Source organism: Nuphar pumila, chromosome 16, assembly GCF_984573655.1.
Source record: "Nuphar pumila chromosome 16, dmNupPumi1.hap1.1, whole genome shotgun sequence".
NCBI classification, from domain to species: Eukaryota; Viridiplantae; Streptophyta; class Magnoliopsida; order Nymphaeales; family Nymphaeaceae; genus Nuphar; species Nuphar pumila.
In genome coordinates, this window is record NC_143264.1 from 42,970,662 (window position 1) to 42,993,083 (window position 22,422).

At 35.1% G+C, this 22,422-nt stretch overlaps 1 protein-coding gene across 1 annotated transcript in view; it reads left to right on the forward strand.

The window, feature by feature from the left end:
- LOC149813205 (putative inactive purple acid phosphatase 1) overlaps positions 1 to 19,847 on the forward strand; it is a 107,190-nt gene extending 87,343 nt beyond the window's left edge. The window contains exons 8-14 of the mRNA XM_089991347.1: positions 5,640 to 5,721; positions 5,890 to 6,022; positions 6,197 to 6,402; positions 6,493 to 6,618; positions 7,048 to 7,357; positions 17,277 to 17,578; positions 18,264 to 19,847. Coding sequence (XP_089847473.1) covers positions 5,640 to 5,721; positions 5,890 to 6,022; positions 6,197 to 6,402; positions 6,493 to 6,618; positions 7,048 to 7,357; positions 17,277 to 17,578; positions 18,264 to 18,270 — 1,166 coding nt within the window. The 3' untranslated portion in view covers positions 18,271 to 19,847. The remainder of the gene's footprint in view (positions 1 to 5,639; positions 5,722 to 5,889; positions 6,023 to 6,196; positions 6,403 to 6,492; positions 6,619 to 7,047; positions 7,358 to 17,276; positions 17,579 to 18,263) is intronic.
- Positions 19,848 to 22,422: the final 2,575 nt, after the last annotated feature.

Consider the following 22,422-nt stretch of genomic DNA (forward strand, 5'->3'; position numbering starts at 1 on the left):
TGGTTCATTATTGAACCTAATGTATTCAAAGTCGTTTCCTTACATGGTATCAAAGCAAGGTTGGGATCGAGTTGCTCTTTGTTGCATTGGGAAGCGTGCTATTCAAGAAATTTTAAAGAAAAATGGTGAAGTTCTCGTTTCTCTCTTTTGCTTCTTAAAATTATTTGGTATGCATTATATTTTCTTTAAGTATTGTGCATTATAAAGAATTAGATATGTTTTTGCATATGTGTTCTCTTTGTCATTATGAGTTTGGATTCTTAACATTCCATTGAACTTTTTATATTATTCTCTTTCGTATGTCTTTTCTTGAAAAATAAGTTTTTTAAAGAAAGTTATGTTAGAAATAAAATGTTTGTGAGATATGTAGCATTGCTCACATACTCTCATCATAATTATTTCATATTAAAGGTATGCGTTTACCCTCTAAAATGTCCTATATGAGTTTTTTCATAATATCATGTGTCTTTGAAAAATGATGTTTTATTTTCCTACCTAATGAGTTTTTTTTCATATGAGCAATGTTTGATTAAGAAGGCATTTTATAATACCGGTTGAATTAATTTTTAAAAATGATCTCATAAAATATGGTTATTTTCTTTACATTCTTCAATTCAATTTCAAGAATATGCTTTATTATAAAATTTATGGTTTTCATTAATGTTGCATACTTATTACATTAGGAGTTGGTTATATTCTATTAAGTCATATAATATTATGATTTTTTGTTTATAGATTTATGCCATAACGCAATCCTATTATTCTTTTTGGGATTTTCTCCACTTTAATAAAGTGTTTCCCTCTTCCTTTCGTATGTACCCTCATTTGGGGATTTGTTTTTTTTTTTGTGTCGGATCTCTCTTTGAGAGGCCTTTTTGATCCTTGTGAATCTTCTTATGAGTATATACTCTTAGAGAAGATTTCATGATTGCTATAAGCTTCCTTTTAAATAACAATATTGGTTTTTATGAGATTTCTTAAATATTACCATGAAAGCTTGAGAGACTCAAGCATTTGCTCTTTTTATGAAATACATGCACTAGTGCATGTTTGCTACTTTTTACGCTTTTTACGTATTTTGTTCAAAGTGTTGTGAGAGTATCTTCGTGCACTTCTTTTATAAAGTATTTATGCTTGTATGCGTATTGTCTCTTCATAGACATTTTCACATGGTACTCTCTTTTCAATAAAGAGATGTTTATATTGCCTTCTTTAGGGCTTGTTTTTTGTCCCTTAATGGACTTGTGAGATTGTTTCTTTTATCGTTATGAGTGCTTCCGCAATACCTTGTTACATGTTGTCCTAAATTTGCTCATTTAAGATTATTGCTATTCTACATCTTGGTATGCATATAATTGCAATTTATAAAGGCTTGATTTGATTCTTGGATTATTCCAAAGTCGTTCTCACACATAACATTACTTATATATTTCATGTTGTCTTTATCAAGTCTTTTTGATAATGATCATGATTGAACATAATTTCGTGTTTATGCAAAATTATTGTTATAAGGCATATTGTTGTGATTAATTATGTTGGACCTGTGAATCAACCCTCTTTGTAAAATCACATATTTGGAAAATGATTTCCCTAAGAGTTCATTGCCTTTTTATGGCATTTATCTTCTATCCATCACAAGTTATATGATGCATCAATCCTTTTTTTATGGCCTTATTGTTATATTAGAGATGTTTGTTGAGGTGAGTTATGGGCACCTTGTGTTATTTCATTTTAGATTGTCCACTTGCCATATTATAGATGGTTGTTGAGGTGAGTTATGTGCACCTTGGGACTCTAGAATGATTTGTTATATGATCTCTAATTATGAGTATGTCACTCGTTTTCTTTTGGTCATTGATCTTAAGGATGCTCTTATCTATACATAAATGTGATGGATATATGGTGTTTAGGGACCTTAAATGTTTTAAGGTATATTAAATTCAAGGGTTTTGGGACTATTGCTCAAACCTTTTGTTGCTTATAAATCTTATGAGTGCATTTGCACATTTGTGAGTTCGTGTTTTGTGCTTTTTGTGCACAAGTGTTTCAAGTGTTCTTGTTGTGCGTATGTGCAAGTATCTATTTTCAAAATATTGTCCAAGGTTTTATTTATATGTTTGTCATTACAAGTTTTATTGCCTCAACAGTCTTCTCCTCTTATACCTCTTATCTAAGTGTCATCATATGTAGACAAGATTTTTATTACACCTTTGTGTGTTGGTAGCCCTTTGTTGGCTTTGTTCTCTTGGTCTAGTAGCTGAACACACTTGTCTTGAGTGTTATTATATGTAGACAAGGCACGTTGATTCACACCATGGTGTGTGATTTTTGTCCATGTTGGCATTTGTGTCCTTGTTCTAGTCGCTGAGATGTATGCCCATGATTGGCTTCTTTCACTCATTTCAAGTGTCATTTTATGTAGACAAGAGATGTATTGTGTTTTAGCCCATGGTTGGCTTGATACTCTTGTTCTAGTCGCTGAACATACTTGATCTTGAGTGTATTTTTACGTAGACAAGAGATGCTTTTGGTCCATGTTGGCGTGTATTCTCTTGTTCTTGTCGTTGATGCACTCATTTCAAGTATTATTACATGTAGACAAGAGGTTCTTTTACACACCTTTGTGTGTGTCTTTGGCCTTTAATGTCATTATATTTATGTTCTTGATCTAGTAGCTTATACACTTGATTTTTGGGTTTTGGAGGACTAATGAGGTAGTTGCTTGTAGTGGATGAACTATTGTTGAAATGTGCAAAATTTCATTCATAACTTGTGTTTTAAGATATTCTAGTGAATCATATCATTGATATGCATATTTGGAAACCAATTTAATTTTTTGGCATTTAACCTATATATTAAGTGCTTTTTGATTTTTCGGCCACCTAATGAGTTTTTGTATTTGCAAATATTTGAGTATGAATTTCCTCAATGTGTAAAGATTTCTACTCAATGTGTAATGACTCTTGGGAGGACATTTTTTAGCAAGATCACATGTGACAATTGTTCATAATTTCTTCTCTCTAAGATATGAAAGAAATCATTAGATCATCTTGTGTCAAAATGCCTCCTTATTATTGATTTGTGTGTCAAAACTGTTTTCGTTCGTATGTCTCTTTTAGGGAGCCACTAGTTCTTATGTGAACATTGGGTTCTTAAAGATATTTGTAATACATGAAACTTTTTTAATTTTAGATACAAATTTCATAATTTTGTGTCTTTGTGCACTTGTGAGTGTTCCCCGTTCACACACTTCTTACTTCCAAGTATTGATAAATTCCTTTGAGTACTTATTGGGCCCTTGTGCAAAACAATTTGTGGAAGTTGGTGCACTTCATATGCATTATCTCTTTGAAGACATTATACATTGCTTTTCTTGAAGACTTTTTCATAGTATTGAAATGATTAAGTAGTTTTTTAATTATCCTGTTATGATCTTCCACTTAGATATTCTTTTTTGGAATTTGTTTGAAATGTCTCTTAATAGACATATTTCATCTTGGTAAAATCATGATTTACTGTCATCCTTAAGAAATGTTGCCTCTTATCTAATGTTTTGAAAAACTGTTACTATCTTGTTTAAAACCACTATTGCTTTTCAATATATTATTGTTGCAATTCTTGGGTTAGAATATTTTATTTATCTTGTATACTTTGAGTCTTCTCTTGGTTTGTTTTTTTTTCTCTACAGGATCATTAAGATGTGGTGCCTTAGATACATCATGGATTCGATCAATGGAGGTACTATGGGGATGATCGTCAATAAAGACATTTTTTGAAGACTTACATTTGAAAGCATTTGCTGAGATGTCATAAAGATGAAGATTTCCCTTGAAGACTTTTGAAGCATTGGACTTCTTTTCAAGATTTTCTTTTGTTTTTTCAAACTTTTGGGTTTTTTCCCCGCAGAGTTTGAGGGGGGGTGTTAAAATATGTGTACTCTTACATACACACACACACACACACACACACACATATATATATATATATATATATATATATATATATATATATATATATATATATATATGTGTGTGTGCAATACCCAATAGGGGTATTTCTGTCTTTTTGCATTTTTTTGTTTTTTATTTCACGCAAATGGGGGCCCCACATAGAGTCGTTGGGGCCTCCAACGGTCACAAATGTGACCGTTGGGGGCTCCCAACGTCTCTATGGGGAGCCTCTTTTGGCCTCTCATTTTCCTCTCTTCTTTGTGCATAAATAGGGGCTTTCCCCTTTGTATTTACTCACTTCTTGAGGAGCTCTTGCTCCATTGTAATGGGTGTTACACCTTTCTTCTCTTCAATAATATTAACTTATGCCTTGTAGGCATTTTTGCCCCTTTTGTAGGTTTATGTGTTAGCACATTATGTGCTTGTGTTTTCCCCTTTAGTGGGTATATCCACACTTTATGTGCATGTGTATTGGTTCATTATTGAACCTAATGTATTCAAAGCAGTTTCCTTACAATAACAACTGTGCAATCATCTTAGTGAACCTGATACAACCTGGTGAGAACAAACACATTCTGCCTGATCATTTAATCAATGTGAATAAGCTCAAGCATTTGGATCTTCACATGTTAGATTATGAATTAAGTTGTTGGTTTGTTCACTAAAGGCTCAATAAAGAAGGCCATGGGTTTCTTAAATTCAATTACTCCATTGTCAAATGCACTGACACTTGCATTGGTCTTGGCTATCTTTTGTCAAGGTAATTTCCTGTGATGTGAAAGGAGTTTCTATAAATCTGTGGAAAATCTTGGCATTTAAAAAATGTGGAAATTAAAAATATAAAAATAAGAAAGGAGTACACATGGGAGATTCCTGGGATTTAGAGGTGCACAACAGGCAGAATAGCCCATGCTTGGCTTGAGCTTGTTTATTTATTAGACTAGGGGTGCTCAAGCTTAGTTACAGGCTCAGGGCTCAGTATGGTATCAATAAATCTCATTTAGTTACATGGATATGTATAGATACATGTCTAATGTACATTTTCAGTACAAAACCAACATTTGGATAGTGATTGCTTTGTTGGTCATGGGAAGCGCGGTCACAGGTTCAAGTCCCACCTCAACTTTCTGATTTATTATAGTACACAATATTATTTTTTTATAAGGTTGGCTAAAATTCTGCTCTATTTGTCTTTTTTGAAAATGGCCTGTTCAGTTTCTTGTATTTGGCCTGTTTTATTGTATTATATCCTAGACATCGATAGTGTACAACGGAACCATTGACAAGTTATGGCAGTCACCTTCAGACTCAACATCTCTCTCTTCTCACATGAAATTGTTACTTAGTTCTGCAAAGATATATGAGCAGACATGGAAATTATGATTGCTATGAGAAAAACATGAACCATATTGTGTCAGTGTAGCACCATGATTTTGTTGAATATTTCAACAATAAAATAAAGGAATTCACTTTATGGTGCAGAAAAGTGCAATCCTACAAAACCAGATTGCAAGTTGTTTAAAAAACAAATTCACTTTAGGGTGCAGAATCATGGGGAATGATAATCTGTGGTGATTCTGGTGAATGGTTTGTGATGGGCACTCAGTCTTATTTGAATGTAACATGAATTCACATAATCTTGGGGCCTCACAATTTCTTAAAAAGTAATTAAGTTTTTCCCTTTTGTAGGATCTCCAGCAAGGACAGTGGGATGGCGTGATCCGGGTTTCATTCATACGAGCTTTTTGAAGGATTTGTGGCCTAATTTAGTGTATATATCGTCTTTTATTTTACCAAATTCATTTCTTGGACCTTTTATTTTCAGTTTCGCCTCTATCAGCCAAGCGTGTTTATTCATCAATTTAATGTTGCATGTCAAACCTATCTATTTGGCCAACTATACAATTTGTTTAACAGAGTTCTGTCCTTTCTTATGCAGTTATAAATACCAACTGGGCCATAAATTGTTCAATGGATCATACATTTGGAGTCCAGTTTATCATTTTAGAGCACCTCCTTATCCTGGACAGTACTCTTTACAGCGTGTTATCATTTTTGGGGATATGGGAAAGGTTTGAAATTGTCCTGGTGGAACGTTTCGAGTACAAAATTGAAAATTTATACTGGCAGTTTTGAATCTTAGTTTCATAATGAAAGCTAGCTAATTGCATCATCAGCCATCTCTCTGTGTTATAATGTGAGTTTAATTTCCTTTAAAGAACCATAATCATTTATATTCCTTTCAGGCAGAGCGTGATGGTTCCAATGAATATAACAATTTCGACTATGGAGCTCTAAACACTACAGATCAGCTCATAAAGGGCTTGAAGGATATTGACATAGTCTTCCATATTGGTGACATATGTTATGCTGATGGATATATATCACAGTGGGACCAGTTTACAGCACAGATCGAACAGATTGCATCCACTGTACCCTACATGATTGCGAAGTTGGTTTTACTTGCATTCAAAACATTTACTGTTGTTTTTTTTTGCATTAGGTTTGTTTATTTAAAAATCTTGTGAACCGTTTCATGCAGTGGAAATCATGAACGTGACTGGCCAGGGTCCGGCTCATTCTATACTGGCAAGGACTCAGGAGGGGAATGTGGAGTGTTGGCTGAAACCATGTTTTATTTTCCTGCTGAGAACAGGGAAAAGTTCTGGTAGATGTCCTTTGTATAATCAATATTCTAGTAGATGTATCCCATGTTTGCTTCTTACCATCCTAATTTGTCATAGCCACAAGTCATGAATTGGTTCCAAAACTCAGCTGGAATAACTTGGTTCTTCTGTGGCCAGTTATTCTGGTCCAGGAATGAACCGAGCTGAACCATAAAGAATGAATCTTAATCAATTAAATCACACAGATACAGTTTCACAAAGTAGTAATTTACTCAGCATGCGGACTCATCTGTTTCAGACTTTTAAGGCATCTCTGCTGCACATTTGACATTGATTATGATTGTTTCTTTTTTTTTTTCTCCTGCTCAGGGATCTTGAATCTTGAATTTTTGTTCCTATTTTTTTCTACATGCTATCCACTATCCAGATATTGCAGAAAAAAGTGTATCTAACTTCTGATGCTCATCCAGGTATTCAACAGATTATGGCATGTTTCGTTTCTGTGTAGCTGACTCTGAGCAGGATTGGAGGCCAGGGACTGAGCAATACAAATTTATTGAGCATTGTTTTGCAACAACTGATAGGCAAAAGCAGCCATGGCTTATTTTCATTGCGCATCGTGTTTTGGGATATTCCTCTTATCTAGTGTATGCAATGGATGGCTCTTTTGAAGAGCCCATGGGAAGAGAGAGCCTACAAGGACTTTGGCAAAAGTATAAGGTCGACCTTGCCATCTATGGCCATATACACAGCTATGAAAGGACATGCCCAATCTACGAGGTATATGACAATCATAGCAAGATCAATATATTGTTATCTCTTTGTATTTGAACAATAATATATTTCTTTACTCATACAGTCAATACTGAATATTACATGGTTTTTCTGCTGTCTATGTTCGTTCAATTTCTACTTGTGCTTTTGTGTTTTCTTTGTTGGTAAAGTTTTTGTTAGGGATGTGAATGGGCCAATATCTAACTGACATGGATCCATCCCAAGGTTGGCCTCCTTAGTAATGTTGGCTATGAAATTGGATCCTATATCACTGCAATTGAGTTTTGATTCTGTATACAGGTCATGTGTTATCCTGCATAACAAAAGTACATTTTTTTTATTGGCCTAGAGAATCTCATTTAGTTTGTTGTATGAAGTTCAGTATTGTATGTTAATGTTAATGATTAAGTGTATGTTGTCTTGTTATATCCTTCCTATGCTTTAGTCTATTGGCATTTCTAATGTGTTAGTTGTGTGTAATGATTGGGTGATTACCTGATTCATAGTGAAGTAAATGCAGATTCACTTAATTGTCTCTTTCACATGGTAGTGAAAATAGGCTCGGTTGACTAAGCCCTATATCACATGGATGTGGATGTGGGAGCGGGATATGATGAGGATACCCTTGGTACAATTCGATAATCTTAAAAATTTACGACATGTGGACAAGGCTGTACACACATAGATGTGTATGTGTGTATATGCAAAATATCAATTCTAAATCTATGTAATTTAAAGATTTAGAATTGCCCTAAGGGGTTTGGTGCAGTGGAAGGGGCCTTGGCCACTAGACGGGTGGTCAGGGTTCCATTCCCATGAGCATCATCTCCTTGCATTAATGAGGGCAAGGGATATGCCCAGCTTGGCGACTCCCTAGGAGTGAGGGGTGCGCCATGGGTTTACACCGTCAGGACAGTGACCGTAAGTACAATAGGCTTAGCCAGTGCGACTAGGTTTCTGATTCTAAGGGTGATTTTCCCATCCTTCATGGAAAAAAATCTCTATAATTAAGAACATCGTGAAAGTAAGTTGAAATTGAAATGTAATGTAATTGATGACAAATTTTAAAAGAAAAAGAACTCTAAGTGAATATGAAATAAGTAAATAAGATCATAAAAGGAATATATAAAGTTAATGACACAATGTTGACTATGCATGAAACCAGTTTGTCTGTATCTATGAAGTGTCATGTGTGCCTATGAAGTGTCTGAGTATCATGTCGTATAGACACGGGATTTCGCATGCTAAGTGAAGTGTCCCTATGACATAGACACATTTTTTATATAGGCATTTAGGTCATCTTTCTCAATAATATGTAGTCTTTGTTAGAAGGAAGATTACATAAGAAGGTCCAAATTGACTGACTAGTGAAATCCTTTTTTGCCTTTTTTTGTATTCTTAATACCATAGGTCAAAATATATTGTTATAAAGGGCATTTTTGTAAACTGACTTAGTTTACCTTTATAATGGTCGATTTGAGAGGGATAAGGCACCATTCAGACCCTATTCTCTTTCTTCCTCTCGTTTTTTACCAACTTCTTTCTTTTCCTCTATCTTCTACTTCTACTTCCTCTTCACTCACCTTATTTTTGTGCGCACGCGCACACACACAACTCTTCCACACATCAAAGACACGAAACTGTGAGGAATCACACCAGACTATGTGTGTGCAGAGGAAGAAGATGAAGCGATGTAAAAAGGGGGCGTCGATATGTGATTGTCATTTACGACTCACCATCGTGCCCTAATATATTAAGAATACAATGTGGGTCAGGTCTGGAATATAACATCAGACCCAAATACAATAGACAACCCATGGAAAATATGTATAAGTATGAATCGGGTCTGGGACCGGGTCTCTGACCCGTATCCGAATAACACCAGTGTCAATAGCCTCCCGCAAGTTGTGCATGGTGCTGCACCATGGACAACTTGTTCTTTAAGAACCAAGTGAGACCCTTAGTAAACAAATCAGCGACTTGATATGCGGTTGAGACATAAGCTGGTTCAATCTCTTTGTCTTTAATTTTTTGCCGAATGAAGTGTTGATCGGTCTCAATATGCTTTGTGCGACTATGATAGATAGGATTGAAAGCTATTTATATAGCACTTTGGTTGTCATAGAAGAGAGTAGTGGGCAAAACCAGGGTTTTAAAACTCGTCGAGTCAACTCGGTGACTCGGCTCGGCTCGGCCCTCCAACGAGTCAACCCGGCAAGATAAACTCGTTTTGCGAAAACTCGGCCTGACTCGGGCGAGTTTGGGCACTTTTTTCTTTTTTCATTTTTCAAAGGCTATGGGCAATTTTTTTATATGTACGTGTTCATTTTTCAAAGAACAAATAGCATAATAACAATAGGCTTACCAACTTAATATAAAATCACAAAATTAGTAAAAGTCTATCAAATTTCACATGTCCATCATTCATTCCTTTTGGTAGCTCCAGGTAAGGAATCAAACCCAGTACCCCTCAATGAACATAGAGTGAATCCACTAATCCAGCTAACATAACTGATCCCTCATGCAACCATCTCTGCAACACTGACTTTGTTTGCATATTGATACTGCATACCAGGTGGTTGAAACTTGAAACACAAGATGAAAGTCATCGTTATTCTTCTATATCCTCCATCAGATCCCACTTGAAGTGGCTCCTGTCAAAACTCCAAATCCTCCTCCTAAAGGGTTTGAGTTTATTTCTTTCATTAAAAGTTCACCACACCACTACTTACAAAGAACTATATAAGTAGATAGGTACATAGAGCAAATGTCCATAAGGAAACTTTGTTGCTGTGAGACCTACACAATAGTTGGCAGCCTGCCAGCCTGTTCAAAACCAACAACATAAAATGCCCACATTTATCATTATAATATATATACATCACAACATTCTCATTATCCAAAGCTTATATGCATTTATGTGCAAATATATAAGGCATGGTCCAATCAACTCTACATCAGACAGACGCTTACAAATATCAAGATAAAGTTCAATGTTCCCAAAATTTTGCAAGGATTTTCTGAGGCCCTGCAACACAACAGCTATGTCCATATATTCAGGATGTAAACCATGATCGAGCATGGCTATTAAAGTTCTTGAAGCTAGTAATTAAGTCATTCTTTATATATTGTCTTGAAAGACTTGTTCCTGCTTGTGTAGTTTCTTTAGTAAATGTGAGATTTGAATTAAGAGCAGTTTTTACTTGATGTTATTTTACTTATTAATCAATTAAACTAGTAATTAAGTCATTCTACAAACCTTTATATGTTTAAATGACAATTTATATATTGTCTTTCTTTTAAAATCAAAAGTTAACAAAACCCGGTCTGAGTCACCGAGTTGACCCGCCGAGTCACGAGTCAATAAAGAACGAGTCGAGTCCTGAGTCACGGGTTTTGAAACCTTGGGTAAAACATTCTTGCCTAATTCAGTGAGAAGATGTCTTAACCACATGGCCTCTGCAGTGGCTGCTGCTATAGACCGATATTCAGCCTCAGTGCTGGATCACGCAATGGCACGCTGTTTCTTGTTGCTCCAGGCTATGAGATTCCCATCAATAAAAACGCAATACCCTGATACCGAGCGCCTATCATCTGGGTCTCTAGCTCAATCTGCATTTGTATACACGTCTAGTCGGTGTCGTGCATCTTTAGCGTTAGTTTGATGATAAACTAGACCATCCCCAAGGGTCCCTTTCAAGTATCGAAGAATCCGCTTGACTGCATTCATATGCTCTATGCGTGGGGCGTGCATAAACTGCGAGACTTGATTGACTGCATACACAATGTCTGGTCTAGTAAAGGTGACATATTGGAGCATACCAACAAGACTATGCTATTGTGTGGGATCTCCATATGTTTCTCCATCCTGAGAGCCAAGCTTATGATTAAGCACACTGGGAGTAGAAAGAGGTTTACAATCTTGCATTATTGCCTTATCTAACAGATTCAAAGTATACTTATGTTGTGTTAATGAGAGACGTTCACCTTGCCTATCGACTTCAACACCCAAGAAATATCGCAAATTGCCCAAATCTTTCATCTTAAACTTTCGACTCAGTAAAACTTATGTGTTTTCTATGTGATCAGTCGAGTTCCCAATAATGATAATGTCATCCACGTATACAAGGAGGAGAGTGGTTACCTGAGGATCTCAGAAGATAAAGAGAGAATGGTCCAAGTGAGATCGAATGAATCCATGCCTTTGAATTTCAAGGGAGAAACTATCAAACCATGAGTGGGAGGCTTGCTTTAGCCCATAAATGGACCTTTGTAGTTTACAAACATGTGTGCTGGGACTGTTTATTGCATAACCGGAGGGTTGTTCCATATACACCTCTTCTTTCAGACTCCCATGGAGAAAGGCATTTTTGACATCTAGTTGACTGAGGGGTCATCCATAATTGACTAACAAAGACAAGATTAATTGAATGGTTCCCATCTTAATCACGGGGCTAAAGGTTTCTTCATAGTCTTGTCCGTATGCTTGTGTAAAGCCCTTAGCTACGAGTCTCGCCTTGTGACGTTCAATGGATCCATCAGGTTGGTACTTTATTTTATAAACCCATTTAGAGCCTACAACATTCTTGTCTAAAGGTCTGGGAACAACCATCCAAGTCCCACACTCATGTAAAGCCGCTATCTCCTCATTCATAGCTGCCACCCATTTGATTGATTTAGATGCTTGTAAGAAGGTGACATGTTTATCATGCTTTTCAATTTAAGAGATGAACAATTGCAATTCTGTGGAGAAGTTATCATAACTAACTCATCGTTCAATGGGATGACAAATTCTTGCAGACTGACTGCCTGGGTAGCACATCAAGTCTCTGATCATAGTTCCTATTGCGTCGTGTATAGATAACCCCTTTAAACTTTGTGACATTTGGAGCGGACCCCTGTCTATTGGGCAGATTATCCTGTTGTGCATGTACATGTGGCTCATTCTGTACAATGGGTTGCATAAGATTTGACAGGGTATTGTGTGCTTCTATATGATCGAATAGTTCAGTTGCAAGCCATGGTTGATATCCTTCAACCTCTAGATTGTGGCCATCTGCACTCATTAAGTCTCCAGTATTAGTCTCATCGAACACGTGTTGCGTGACCCTGATACGACGAGTGATGGGATCATAGCAATGATAGCCTTTGTATTGGTCTGCATATCCCACAAATTTACATTTGTACGCTTTATCTTGAAACTTATTACGCTGAGAACTGTCAATATAAACATAAACACACAACCAAACACCCGTAATTCATTGTAATCAGGATAGACTTCAAATAATGTAAAATATGGAGATTGGTTTTCTAGGAGCTTCGTTGGCAGGCGATTGATGATATAAGCAGCAGAATGAAAGGCTTTCGTCCATAAATTAAGAGGAATATGGCTATCGTGTAGCATGTTGAGTGCACTTTCTACAATATGACGATGTTTTCTTTCCGCTACACCATTTTGTTGAGGTGTGTGTGAACAAGATATACGATGACTTATTCTGTTATCTTGAAGAAATTCTGTGAATTCTTTTGATAAATACCCCCCCCCCACCATCACATTGGAAATGTTGAATTGTAGACAAAAATTGATTGCAAACTAGAGCATGAAATGAGCGAAACAACTTAAACACCTTAGACTTGTGTTTCATAAAATGGATCCAGGTATATCTGGAATAACTATCTATTAAAGTGACATAATAACGACTTCCAAATAAAGAAGATTGAGGAGCAGGTCCCCAAACATCAGAATGAATAATTTCAAAAGGATGGGAAGCTCTTTGATTTATTGAATTAAAAGGAATAGCATGACTCTTACATAATTGGCAACTAGAACAAAGTGAAATATCGGACTCAAGACGCAAACTGGACTTCGGGACAAGCCCTTGTGACACAACTTTCTGAACAAAAGAACGATTACAATGAGCTAAGCGACGATGCTAGATTTTTGGCTTATTATACTGAGAAAGACTAAAAACACTTTTAGACAACGATGGCAAAATTGGCTGAGTGTTTGATGTGTTGGAGGATTCATCACCAACAAAAGAAACTTCCTTGATGACATTCATATTTCCCTGTCGTTCTCCTTCAACGAGCATCCTCTTCGTGAGAAGATCCTTGACACATACAAAAGGAGTAAATTCGACAGAAGAATTAGTATTATCTACAAGTTTAGAAACAAAAATAATATTTTTAACAATACTGGGAGAATGATAAACATCAGATAAAATCAAGGAAGAATTAGGTAATGAGAGAAAAATATTCCCGGCATGAGAGATAGGATGAAGAACACCATTGCCAGTTTTAATATTGTATTTCCCACGATAAGGAACATGTGTCGAAATCTTACCAATATCACCTGTCACATGTGCGGCAGCTCCGGAATCAATGTACCAAGTCCCTTGCTCACTTTGTTTGAAGCTCAGTCCTGAAAGTGTATATATGAGGAGATTCTTCACATTATCCTGTTCATCATCCTTAGGCCCTTCCCTTGACTTTCCTCGTGCAGAAGTCCCAACAATTTTCCTTTGTTCTGCAGATTGAACCAACAATTTGCCTTAATGTGACATCTTTTGTTGCATTGAAAACAAGTGGGTACATTCTTGGAACTCTGGTTTCCTGAAAGGTAATGATGTTGCATACTAGGGGTAGGCAGTAGTCCACAGCCCCCTTGGTCATTTCATCCATGTCCACGTCCTCCTCGGAAACCGCCACGTCCCCTGCCTGACATAAAACCTGTGACTAGAACATCATGGTTGGTCGAATTTGAGGCCATCTCCTCGCCTCTGATGGAAACTTCGTGCTGTAGCAGCTTTGCCCGTATATCTTCAAAATTAGGCAACGAAGGTAAACATAGAAGAGACGTGACTAGCATGTGATAATCAGAGCCAAGTTCATTCCGTGCCTGTTGAACTTTATCTCTATCAGAAATTTCGCAACCCACCATGGCTAGCTGGTTTGTAATAATCTTGACTTTATTCATATATTCAGTGACAGATAAAGAGTCCTTTCTCAAAAGTTGGAACGCTCTTTTCTAATGTAAAATTCTGGCCTCTGAGATCTGGGAGTATGTCTGTGCCAATGTCTGCCATAGTTCCATGGCTGAGCACTCATCGGGAATGGCTACTAATACCTCCTGAGACAGAGTAGAGGTAATGTAAGCCACAACTGCCTGATCTTTTCTCCTCCACGCTACAAAATCTGAATTGCGAATCAACTTGCTGGAAACCTCCCCTTTATCATCTTATTCCTCTTGCAAAAGAAATTCTAGTGGGTCATGAATTGTCCCATCAAGGTGTCCAGAGAGATCTAAACTCCTAATGAATTGCCTCTTCCAAGTTAGGTAATTGGAATTTTTAAGTTTTTCGAATATAAGTTGACCAAGAAAACTTGATGGAAGAGATGAAGAATCCATAAATGAAGCAAAAATGGAAAAGGGAGCAAAAGTAGATCAAAGAATAGTTTGAAATTAGCATAACACAGCAGTTTGATGTAACAGTCTATCTATTCTTCCTTTTTTTTTTAGAGGAATCACTGTTCAGACTTCAAACAAAAAATACTGCGCAAACGTGAAAAGGTACGTCCAATAAAGATTTAAAAGTGGATCTGTTAACCTCTTATTATTATTTTTTTTGTGGGGGTTAAAGAATTGTACAGGAATAATTTTGATATGCACAAAATGCTGTCAGACTAGCTATCAATTCCAAAAGAGGATATAGAGCTGTTTTTAAATGTCAGGTTAAAAAAAAAAAGAGGGTTCGTGCTGAGAAGAGAAGATAGATCTGATGAAGGGATCGGATTACCAACAATAAGGCAAATCTCATGGGACGATCAAATATGAGAGAAAAAGGAATGGTTGAAATCGAGAAATAGAAGATGCGGGTCTGAAAATTGAAAGACGCAGATCCAAGATTAAAATTTAGATCTGTCGAGATCTAAGAAGATAAAGGAACGATTAGAAAGGAGAAAGAATGATTAGAAAAGTGGGAGTTAACGAGAGGAGAGAATGATTATAAGAGAGAGAGTTAACAAGAAGATTAGAAGAAAAGCCAGAATCAACGTAACCTGGAGTTCGAAGGTCGATCTCTGCAGACACGCCTTTCGGGATCAACTTTGCGCCCTTGGATAAATATCAGATGAGGTCCTACTCTGATGCCATGTGAGGAATCACACCAGACTATGTGTGTGCAGAGGAAGAAGATGAGGTGATGTAAAAAAGGGGCGTCGATACGTGATTGTCATTTGCGACTCACCATCGTGCCCTAATATATTAAGAATACAATGTGGGTCGGATCTGGAATATAACATCAGACCCAAATACAATAGACAACCCATGGAAAATATGTATAAGTATGAATCGGGTCTGAGACCCGGTCCCAGACCCGTATCCGAATAACACCCGTGTCAATAGAAACCATGTTACCATAGAGCAGATGAAGATCTGAAGGACAAGTTTTGAAGCATGCATCTACCACAAATGACGTCTCCAAGGGGATTCACGACCTGCCATATGGGAGCTCTAATCGGTTTTGGTTCAGATGCTTTCATACAAACCATGTTTTAGAAGATTTGAGAAGTGGAATTCAGGTGATTCATTTAAGGTACGAAATAGCCCTTCCTTTTGCAAGTTATTGTTAAAAGTATTAGTTTTTAATTCGTTAATAAGTCCTATTGTTTAGGAGTTTGTTGTTTGTTTTACTTATCTGATTACCACGTTTTTTAGAAGTTGTTAAACGTGGGTTGTTTTTTCTTCTTTTTGTTGCTTTGTAAAGCTATTAATATAGCTGTTTCGGTTGATCAAATAAAGTAGTTCATTCTCCCAGTATTGATTGCATATTGAGTTATACATTCTTGTGTTCAACAGTTATTTGCTGCCTTCACCTATAGGAAGTTGTAAGGGAATTGGCTGTGATTGGATCAGTGAAAGTATACTGAAAAACAAGGATAGAAGTGCTTCTATCCACTAGATAAGTTTGCCCTAATTTCTGGGGCTGTGTTAATGTTTGTTGATTGAACTTCTGTGTGAAATAGGGATGCCGGTTATCACAAAACTGGAAGAATGAAGAAGATAGCAATAGAGAGCGTCAATGCTAAGAGACTCTCATTACTTGTGAAAGAATAAGAGGTTACAACGGTCGACCCTCATGCACTAACAAACAAATGAAAACTGGACAATCTTGGTCTTCTTATTTTAACCACTACCTTAATTCTAAGCTAAAATACGAAACTGCTCTTATAAATAAGGAGAATAAAGAAAAGAGTATAATATACACAAAGTTGCATTTCTCAATACTCTCCTTCAAACTTGATATGAGATGATGTTAGAGGAATCATTTCAAGTTTGGAGAGAAATGTTATGAAGGGAGATGGAGCAAGACTTTTTGTGAACACATCAGCAACGTGCTCTTTAGAGCTCACATGATCCAAATGGATTTGCTTTTCAGGATCCAGATCTGACCTATTTTTTTTTAACATTTTTCCAGTAGGGTTCATATCTGATTAACAGAGGTTCATCTCAGTAAATTATTCTAATCTGTCTGATTGATTGTGAACTCTACTATAACTATTAAATGAATTTCTGTTCGGAATTTAATCTGTATAATGTTTATAAACATGTGAAAGCTTTGTTACTAGTAAAATGTAAATTTAGATTCTGATTTTGAATATGATGAGGTATGATGGCATACACCTGAATGTAGATGGGATTAACACCATTGCCCAATCCAGAGAAAGAAACTTCTGCATATTGGTAGAGATAAAAAAACAGGAACAAAGTGCTGCTGTAACCTACCGTCATATTAATGGAACTTGCAAATTTTCACTGTATATTTTGCTATTGGCATAGCAAATGACTTTCATAAAAGAAGCATTTAGTGGTAACAGCATGTGAATTGCTTTAACCAGATTGATACGTGCTTCTTTTTTGTTGCAGAACGTATGCATGAGCAAGGAGACGTCTCACTATACAGGCCCATTTAATGGAACTATCCACATAGTAGCAGGTGGTGGTGGTGCTATCATTTCTACTTTTAGCCCACTTCAAACAACTTGGAGTTTGGTCAAGGATGCCGACTTTGGATTTCTCAAGCTTACAACATTTAATCATTCATCTTTACTTGTTGATTACAAAAAGAGTAGTGATGGCAAGGTTTTTGATTCCTTCACAATCACTCGGGACTACCGTGACATTCTTGCTTGCACTATAGACAATTGCCCACAGACAACAATGTATCAGTAAGTTCACCATCCGAACTTTCAAGCGAATTGGTTGCTTTCCAGTGTTAAAAGCAATGATGTCAGAATTGGTTTTTGAACTGAATCATTTTTCAAAACAATTCAGAGAATTGGCCTGAATTGAATCAAATCAAATTGTTTTCAATCGGCCTTCTCAAAATTCTGACTTTTAAAATTTGGAAAAAACATAAAAATTAAAAAATAGAAAATCAGTTTAAATTATCTAAAACAAGGAAAATACAGAAACAATACTTATGGGGTTCAATCAATTCTAAGATATGCATTTAATGCCTAAATAATATAATAGCCAATAAATATCATAATTATCATAAAGATTAAAAAATAAAAAGAAATCAATTCAAGGGATTCTCAAGAAAATCATTGAAGGATTGATTTGATTCTGACAACATTGGTTAAAAGCAAGTGTTCTTTTTCTCTTCCCTTTTTTCCCATCACAAGGTAGTCCAAATGCAAGATTGTTCTATTCAGATTCCACAACCCTAATAATATTGTTCTATTCAGATTTCACAAATTTGTTGAAGCAAATTTGTGAATTTTGAGCTTGCATCTTATTGTTTAGCTTGCCACCTTGGGAATTTTTTATTATGGGGTATCCTTTTTGGGGAATCTGCAACTGACTTTTTTTCCCCAAATTTGATTGCTAAATTGTTGTTTAATTTATCAGAATATGATGGTGATCAGATCAAGAGCAAGATGCAACTCATCATTGGACCCGTATGGATCCCTTTTCCTATCTAGATTTTATCTGGACATTTGGAATATGTATGTATTCTGAATTTAAATAAGATCCACTGGCTTCTTCATGTTGTTTTATCATAACTTCTGATTGAACACTCTTTTAAGAGGCTGGATTGATTATTGAGAGTTTTTTTTTCATTTTCTGCTGATTTTTCATTAATTTTCATTGAAATACTAATCTAGCGTAGACTACACAAAATAGGTCGTAGATCATAGCAGTCTTTGTGATGTAGTAATTTACGAATCAAAAACTATTTTTCAATTCTGTTAGAACATGAAAAAAATTTGCTTTACAAAGAAGCAGTCATCATACCCAATCTATGAGGAATCTCAACCTCTCAAATTTCTTAGTAATAGTTATACTTATTATCTTTTAAATGCATCTGATTTCATAGAAAAACTCCATCATATGAATTTTTTGGACTAGACCCTGTCTAAGACAGTTTAAGATCCAGATTTTTTGCAGAATCTTGAATTTCACCCGACTTTTGTGAGATTATGGGATTCTTAAATAACGAAGCTGATCTTTCTATTATTTTTCATATTTATCCACATAATAACCATAACATATTAAAAAATCAGCCATAAATAACAAACCATTGATTTATTGGATTTTTCACAAAACCGACTGTCAAAATCAGCTCTACACAGGACAAAATTTATGTCTTGTATTATAGCATCCATAACCCTCAATTTTGTACTACCACTGGGGCCCAATTTTTTTGAGACACCTCCCAGATGTCTAGAAGGGGTCTCCCTAAAAAGATTTGGTTGTTTTGAGAGCTATAAATTTTCTATCACAATAAATTGGTTTGGAAAATCATGATAGCATGTGTATCATAATATAAAATATGCTAAATATAAGAAAAACACAAACATTAATGTGTAATATTGATTTTCAATTATGCATCAACTATATACACAATATCTATACACCACGTATGCTCATAAAAAACATCACATGATTATAAAACATGCATTGGGTCATAAACTCTCCATATAACTCATGATTTATGCACATAATATCTAATTTAAGATGCTAGCATGCTAAATCATTATAGAACATATGAAATAAATTTGCAGAAATATGATTCATACTGTAAACACATGAAAGAAAATAAATATTCTTTCGATCATGCCAAAAACGACATACCAACTTTAAATCATGTAGGAACATGAAACTATGTGTTTTACACTACTCAATTTTTGGGTTTAGTTGTTCGAGTACAGTTTTATCGAAAATGTATTTTTCAATCCTTTTCAAAGCTTGGTATTGATTCAAAAATAATTTTAAAACACTTTAACTTGTTTTAGGTCTGATTCACCCTGAGTCAGCCTGTGAAATTGGCAAGGCGTACGATCTATGTGCTTGCATTTAATCTACAACTATGAGTGAGATGAATCCTACCTTAACCGAGTTTTCGGATGTGCTAACGCTTCGTCTCCCATCTTAACATCTTGGAGCAACTTCAATGGCTGCTAAAAAACTTTAAAATTAAGAAAAAATAAATGAGAAAATGGTAGAGAGAGAGAGAGATTGACTTCGAATAGGAGAGAGAAGAGAGATTGACTTCAAATAGGATAGAGAAGAGAGATTGTGAGAGAGATCTTATATTTATAATGAAGATGTGGTTTCTAAAACTTACCAACTTAGGGAAAGAGAGAGTTATCAAACTCTCAAGGTTTTCTAAAAACTTCTTTAATTATCTTAAATTTCTTAATTATTTTTATTTAGATAATTATCCATAATTTTAAATGTCATGAGACCCACCAGTAGAATCTCTATATATTTTGGAGTCGCCACATGATGTAGAGAGGGTATAAAAGATTAAAATACCCTTAACCACATCCATAGCCCTGGTGGGCCCCCACGTTGACACATGGCACCCCACTGGGCTAGGCGTGACCATTTGTGCCCCATAAAGACTCTGGGTTAAGTCCAAAACACAGCCCAATCAATTTTAAAAAATCCAATTTTTTATCCAACTGAAGTTCAAAAACCCAAATTGGATATTGTTCATTTTGAAAATTGTATTTTTTGAACCAACCAAAATTCAAAATCGCCAAATCGGATCTCTTATAAGATCTACTGCTCATAACGAATCTAACTAGGCTCCTAATTCAATTAAAACTCTTGAATTTTGCTCAAATTTAATCTGATTTTAACCCAAATTTAACTTGAATTTTATTTAAATAAAAAAAAAATAAACAAAATTTGCAGGTATATCCTACCCCCCTTAAAAAAAATTCTTTCATAAAATTTGTACTTACTCGAATAGGTGATGGTGTTTCTCCTTCATGCTGACCTCAGGTTCCCATGTACATTCCTCAATATTATGCTATTGGATTTGGGTTGAACCTATCGACAAAATCCTCTACTAATTTGTTGACTTCTTTTACTTATTTTTATGTTTTTGTCCAGTATATAGGTTACCAATATGTAGTTATCAACTAGAGCGTTATAAATAAATAGATTACACCACGTTTCTGTTGCACACTTCGATAAAATAATTTGCCCTCAAAGATCAATACTTATCCTTTCAAAAAAATGTTTATGTAAGTTCTAAGACCCTACAGTCATACAAATCATGTGAGGTCCCTAGCATTTTTTAAGTTCAACATTACACATCATTCATAATATACACAAGTCTCTAAGCATTAGTGTGTCCATCTGATTCAGTTCTGGAACCTGGATTTGTCTAACTAGTCCTCTTTTGGGACCCAAAAACATGCTCTACCAAAGTTCCAACTCAGAACTGTAGGGACTGAATTTTATGAGTCAATATAAATTGTGTCTCGGTCAGATTATAACGAGAAAAAATCTAATTTTTTTAAAGTAAATGTATGAATTCATTAGCTAAACATAGCCACAAACCTTGCCTTAATTAGTGTTCAGAGTAGGAAGAAATAAATAATTTATCAAAACTGGTTTTTTGTTTATCGAACAAACTTGTTCGATTCAATCCTTCTGAAGAAGCACCGATTCAATATCTTTACAAAACCAGAAAATTTTTGTAAAAAATATTGTAAATATATAAACATGTTTGAAATAATCTTCCATATAGATTATGTTCAAACTCTATCGTACCTATAAATTAAAATTCACAGATCATAACCTATTCAGGATCTTAGAAAGTTGTGCCATAAAAATTTTCAGGATTCTAAGTTAATTTTCCTGATTTTTATCTCATAGGCTGTAATTGATCTTTGTACCAATTTTTTATTGAAACTTCTTCAATGTGTAATCTAACAGACATAATTTTTTCAGCTAAACCATACAAAAAATTCAGAGAAATAAAATCAGCAAGACAATATAGTTGAAATACAAGATGTCTGTCAAGACAAAATTCTTGTTCCAACTTTCGGAGACCGTAACTTCTCTTTTGAAATCGAACAAAGCCAAAATTTCTTCTGAAAGTTCCTTTATGAGTTTGGAATGTCTCTCTAAAATTTAAACTTTTTTGGCCAAGCTATTTGAGCATACGATAAAGTTCTTGAAAAGTGTTTGAGACCATGAAAAACAAGACAATGTACATTTTCATGAAAAATCATGTATATCACAAAATTTTCATAAAACATATAATATAAACATGATTTTCAAAATTTGATTCATCATAATATGATCAATAATGACTTACACATGCATCCACATGATTTTATATTGTGAACAAATTAATCTAATGCATGGAATCAAATTTGAAACACACAAGAAAATGTTTATTTCAAAAACAAGTTATCATGAACTGAAATAAATATATAAAAAAATAAATAAATTATGAATCAAATATGAATCATGTACATGTATATTAGATCTAATATAATAGACAAACCAGTTGATCATGTATAAATCAAATACATATCACAAATAAAGTCATATAACTTGTATTTTTTCTGAAAATGGCTCCCATAAATCCTAATCGCTATGAACTATATAACTTTATTTATGATATTTCATTTCAACCCTCAATAAAAACATAAATCACATATGGATATGGTTCAAATCATTTTAATACATGCATATAAATATGAATCATAACAACAAATAACATTTAAACCTAATTTTAAAAAAGAAACCTGAAATCTCC